At 41.0% G+C, this 6000-nt stretch overlaps 1 protein-coding gene across 1 annotated transcript in view; it reads right to left on the bottom strand.

The window, feature by feature from the left end:
• Positions 1 to 498: 498 nt before the first annotated feature.
• Positions 499 to 6000, bottom strand: part of KCNJ6 (potassium voltage-gated channel subfamily J member 6) — a 67031-nt gene continuing 61529 nt past the window's right edge. The window contains exon 2 of the mRNA XM_019525658.1: positions 499 to 1136. Coding sequence (XP_019381203.1) covers positions 811 to 1136 — 326 coding nt within the window. The 3' untranslated portion in view covers positions 499 to 810. The remainder of the gene's footprint in view (positions 1137 to 6000) is intronic.

Genomic DNA, 6000 nt, shown 5'->3' with positions numbered 1-6000 from the left:
CAGACTATGGCTTTTAGAGTTAATAACATGATCTTTTAAGGAATTGGGAGGTACCCTAGATCATTGCCAGTCTGGTACACTGAAGAAAATGTCATGCATTAAAACGGCCAAAGATATAGGCGATTTAAAAAATATTATAACAGAAATGCTTATTTAGTGGGTTTGTTGTTTTTTTTTTGTGTCCCAACATTTCTAGAATTATGTATCTAAACCTACGTTAATTACACATCTATTTACATTATTTAGAAGTTTTTTACTACAGTACTTTTGTACATGCTGGATTTATTACTAAATTTAAAAAGAAAGTAATTACATAAGGCATATATACAGAATCTTGTGGAATTGCAGATATTTCTGCTCCCCTTGGTCTTAAAGCTGCAATGCCCATTTTCTGGTGGCATCTCATCTAATTAATGAAACTGTCTTGAAATATATAAAAGCTGGAGCCAAGACCTACAGCATTAATGAGCACTAATGAACACTTTCTTTTTATTAGCCCTGTTGTTAAGTTTTTCCCTTTTTTGTTGGCATTTAAAATAAACCTGTGATTATGAACTCATACTTGTCTAAAGGCAATCTCCCATTGTTGGAAGGGTGATAATCAGAGTCCATCATCAGTAAGGGATATTGCAGCTTTAACCCATGTCTTTGCTTAGTTTATGTATCTCTGGATTTGAAATTAGGCAGGTAGATATTTCACATCTTTAAATATGTCTTTTCCTGTAATTAAAAAAGAAAAAAAGAAGAAGGAGGTGGGAGAGAGGGAGGGAGGAGAAAAAGGGATTGCATGGTGCCATTCCTCCAGTAGTTTTAAACTCTGGATTCATTCTCTAAGTTTGCCACATCACCATTTCTTTCAGTTTGCTCTTCTTGGTTCTTTTCTTCCTCTTCAGTTTCCAGTTCTGCATGCTGGTCTAGTTGGCTGGACACAGACCAAGTCAGGGGCAGTTCTGCTCGGTTGGCCATCTCTGCTAGTTCTTTGGCACTGTAAACTGGTGTATTGGTCTCATACGTTTCATGAAAGCTGTTGTAGTCAACTTCATAAAATCCATCCTCCAGTGTGAGGACAGGTGTAAAACGATAACCCCAGAGGATTTCACTGGTAACATAAGAACTTCGAGCCTGGCATGTCATCCCTGGAAAAAGAAAAGGCAAAAATGTTGTACCACAGAGTGCCCCAGAATGATTCTTGTTTAATAGTTACAGAGTCATGCAAGTACATGTGGCATTGTATGGTAGTAGGAGTATGCCAGAAAAATAACAGGTTTGAGGATGACCATTAGAACAATGTATAATGTGTCAGATATACATTTTCCCTTATCTTATATATTTCATAGGATTAGTCTGTCAGCAAAATCCTAACATTTATATGGTAGCTGCAGTTATTCTCAAATTTCATCAGTAAATAATCCTAGAGTCTGGAAATGAGTCACAACCAACTTGTTGATAATATACATGATTTGTAGTGTTGATTAGTCATCTTTTTCTGTATTTTGTTCTCTAATGGATGACTTCTGTAACTAACTAACACTAGCTCTGTTGCCATGCTTAGAAGCTGCCTAGAGCGATCAAAGAACTAACTGTTCCTGGTTAAACTCTTGACTGAGGTTTGACCCAAGGATTGACTTTGTCTTTCCTAAAAGTTTGGGACCTCTATAAAGGTATATCATTTTTAACTTCAAGCTAATGAACTACTCAGAAGTTTTAGCAAAACTGTCAAAAGTATGTTATGAAAGTTGTGCTGTTAGCTGCAAAGCACTGAAACAAATTTCTTTCTTCTTTTCTCTTAACAATATCATTTCTACTAGAGCCTCTTCCTTTGAATTGCTGAAGGGGTAATGACCTCAAAGAATGATAGATCTTGTTAAGAAAGTGTAGGAAAAGCAGTCTAACCCTTGTTCAAAATGCAGTGCAACATTGTCTCTAGATGAAGAAATGTCTAGTCAGAGAGTCTACCACAAGACAAACTGGGTGAGGTAATAAAGGAGTCAGGGAAAGGGGGATACTTGCTGTGGTCAGTAAAGGGGGTAGGAACAGCCTGCAGACTAGAAAATAATATATGGGGAAGACAACTGAAGACAGCAAAGAGATGTCCCCAACGAAGAGGGATTATGAGGAGAGGCTGTAACAGTTTCTCTTTAATTATTTACAAATTCTTTTCACAATTACTGAATAACAGTATGTTACTAGCAAAGTTCAGGAAGTTAATATATGGCAAGAACATAATACAGAACAAGACCATATAACTGGAGAACTATAATAGGTGTCTCTACCCCATTACTCAGGGAAAGAAGAAAGGGTATGTGGGGCCCAGGGCATATCAGCCTGTGCAGGGTTGGGGGTGGCGAGTGGCTGGAGCATGAAGCTGGCGGCTGCAGTGGAGCCTGTACGGCACGATCCACAGGGCCCCCCAAAGCATAGGCCTGAGGTGATCACCCTGATTCGGTACCCCTAGGGACAGCTCTGTTACAGTCACTTTGACAAACTGTTTACATTGCAGAAGGGGTGGGCCTTGGAGACATAAATCTAGTTCCAGGGTACAGAGAGGCAGTCTGACCCAGAGAGGAGTTTCTAACACAGAATGAAGGAGCTGTGCTATAAAAAGTGGTAGCTGAGAAGGGCCCCTGAAGCTGGGACAAGACACGGGGACAGAGGTGAACCTGGGGAGTACTCTGGGGGAGGGCATGCAGGAGACCGAGCTAAGTTTGGTTTAATTTTTGGTTACGTGTACTGTGTACTTATGATTTCTGGGTGAAGGCACATTGCAAGGCATGGGGTGGCTAGTAGGGGAGTTGGGAGGCCACTGAGGGCATCCAGAGGGAGGGTGTGGATTACGTGTGTGGAGAGTGGATTTGAAAGCTCCCAGCACTGTGGGTGAATAGGCTGTGGAGAGCTTGAGCTTGTTTAGGAGCAAGGTGCCTTGGAGAGGAGATGTATGTAGTATTGATGAGGCTAGACAGGTAACTCGATGAACATGGGGAGGAAGAACAAGCTGCCAAATTTACACTAGATCAGATCAAAAGCAAGGCAGGTGAGTGCAGTGCATTGCACAGAAAGGCTAGAGTACCTCAGGTCAGGAGTGGCCATAAGAAGGTGCTAGTGCTGGGCTAAGGCCCTATGTGTCTCAAGAACAAGAAGTGTGACTATTTAAGAGAGAATTTTAAGAAGGTAAAAAGAATGTGCGATTTGGAGATAACAGAAAGCTGTCCTTGGGAAATGTACATTGTCATGCCACAGATGTTGCCAGCACTGAAGGTACACAGAGTTTCAGAGAGTACAAAAGCTGGTGGTTGTTTATCTTCTTTTTCTCCACAGATAAACCGACTATTTCAGAGAAAAATCATACTTCCTTCTCTCCTTCACCCCCTCTGCTTGAGCTTTCTCCCCAGAACACAGTAAGTTTGTAAGGTCTAAAAATGTTTACTAACCTGTGTTCTTTCTTGATCATGTTTCATTTTTGCTGATATTGTTACCAGTAGTTACCACACTGTGGTACCTGAGCAATTTTTGCACCATTTCTCTCCTGTTCAAGTGCATGTAACTGCAGCATCTCAGGGGGGTAACTGCCAGTAGAGCTTTTTCATAATGACTGCTGTGCCTTTGTTACCCTTCCCTGTTGTCAGAGAGGTGCTGAAACACCACAACAGACTTGGTTTTTCTATTTGCTATTCAGAAAGGGAGAGAATACTGGAAATCTTATAAGTTAACCAGTGCTAGAGAGGTTTCTAGGGCAATTTGTCAGTCTTATCAAAAAGTAGTAGACTTTCTTTAGGTTGGTATGGGTACCAAAGCATTTAGCAGCTTATCTGAATTAGTGAAGATTCATCCATCAATAGTTATTTTGAATGTTGTGAACTCTACAAAGAGATTTTTGCTTTCTGAAATGAGTAGTGGTTAGATCTGTACTTTTTTCAATTTGTCCATTACTCAGGAAGTGTGATGCACATTTTTCCTATTCAGTGAAATAAAAGGAAAAAAGAGCAATATATATATGCCATCCATAGAGCGTTCAGAACTGCAAGCTAGAGATGAGATCAATGAGCAGGAAAGCTTGGACATTTATTTTCTTTTGAAGTTCATCTGGTACTTTCCAATTCTACTCCGATGATCGAGGCCCAGTTTCTTGAGTGTCTGATGTGTTTTTGTGGTGCTTCTGGAACGTAACTGTTAGGAGGTGACAGGATAAATTTTCAAATAGGGTGAAAATGAATCCACAAAAAAAAGTATAAATAGTCCTAAGTGAAACTGCATCTACACATGAAAATGGATCATTTCTTGTGAATAAACCCAGTCTGCCTCTACTAATTTTCCTTTAGAGCATTATCATCTTGGATCATGGTTCTGTCAGGAGCTTTGCCTGGCCAGGTTCCAGTGTCCATTTATATATCAGCAATCCGTCCAGCTGAGGATGATTGTCTTCCATGATTACTTTATCTGTGCATCTGAAGATGGCTGATGAAGCCGATATGGGATCAACAGACCCTGTTGCAACTCAGACGTGTGTTTCTGTGTGAATGGGGAGGTGGCCTCTGGATTTTTGGTTTGGTCTGTGACATGCAGTTTCTGCTGCTCCTGCTTTTTTCCATCTTCTGTTGGCATCATACGGCTTCAAAGTACTGAGATCCTGACAGAAGACTTCCTTCATTTGGGGTGGATGTGGGCAATAATCTCCCATGAGTTGATGTTTATGTTACATTTTTTCAAGTTGCCCCTGAGGATGTCCTTAAAGCACTTTCTCTGCTCTCCTCTTGAGTGTATGATTTGAATGAACTGGGAGAATAAAACTTACTTTGGGAGTCTGAGTCAGACATATGGATGATGTGGCAGGCCCAGCAAAGTTGATGTCAGATGATCATTGCCTTGATGCTCATAGTGTTTACTTGCAAGAAGATGCTAATATTGGTGCATCTTTCTTTCCACTGAATTTGAAAGATCTGCAGGCAGCATTGATGGTTCTTTTCCAGTGACTTGAAGTGTCTTCTGTACATTGTCCCCATCTCAGCTGCATACAGTATGGTGGGAGTCATGACTGCTTGATAAACCATGAGCTTGGTCTCAAATCTGATGTAGCAATCTTTGAACACCTTTTTCCTCAGGCATCTGAAGGCTATGCTTACAATTTTAATGTGATATTGGCTTTCTTCGTCGATGTCAGCTTTCTGCAAGAGATGGCTTCTGAGGTATGGGAAATACACAACATTCTCCGAAGTTTCACTGTGAAACTGAATTACCGGAGCTGGGGACTGCTCATAAAGAGCTTGTTGATAGACGACCTTAGTCTTCTGAATGTTAAACATCAGTCCCTTTTTCTTGTGTGCTTTGGAAAAGACATCAGTGATTGCCTGAAGGTCTGCTTCTGAGTGAGCACACACTACAGCATCAACAGTATACTGGAGCTCAATGACTGAGGTCAAGGTGGTCTTGGTTTTGGTTCAGAGTTGACTGAGATTAAACAATTTACCATTATTTGGTAGTGTAGCTCCACTGTGATTGGAAGCACGTTGGTGGTCAGATGTAGTATAGCAATAAGAAATATTGAGAAGAGGATTTGATCAATGACACAGCCTTGCTTAACTCCTCTATTAAACTAAAAGGGATCTGTGATAGATCTGTTACTGAGAAACACTGTTCACATACCGTCATGGAGCAGGTAAAGAATGGTGATGAATTTCAGTGGGCATCCATACTGTAGAAGGATCCTCCATAGTGCTTCTCAGTTGACAGTTGAAGGCTTTCCTGAGATCAAAGAAGGCCGTGTAGAGAGGTTTATGTTGTTCCTGGCATTTTTCTTGCAGCTGGCAAGCAGAGAGGATCATATTAGTTGTGCCTTTTGATGCCCTAGGCCCACACTGAGATTCTGGGAGGAGTTCTTCAGAAAGTGGAAGGAGAGGTTCAGGAGGGTTCTTACAATGATCTTTCCTGTGGTGGACAGCAAGGTGATCCCTCTGTAAGTTCCACAGTTGGACCTATCTCTCTTCTTGAAGGTCATCTGGGATTTCT

This window comes from Gavialis gangeticus, unplaced genomic scaffold (genome assembly GCF_001723915.1).
Source record: "Gavialis gangeticus isolate Ggan-Ray unplaced genomic scaffold, GavGan_comp1, whole genome shotgun sequence".
Taxonomy (NCBI): Eukaryota; Metazoa; Chordata; order Crocodylia; family Gavialidae; genus Gavialis; species Gavialis gangeticus.
Note: the sequence above shows the minus strand (reverse complement) of the source record. Positions and strands in the feature narration are given on the sequence as shown.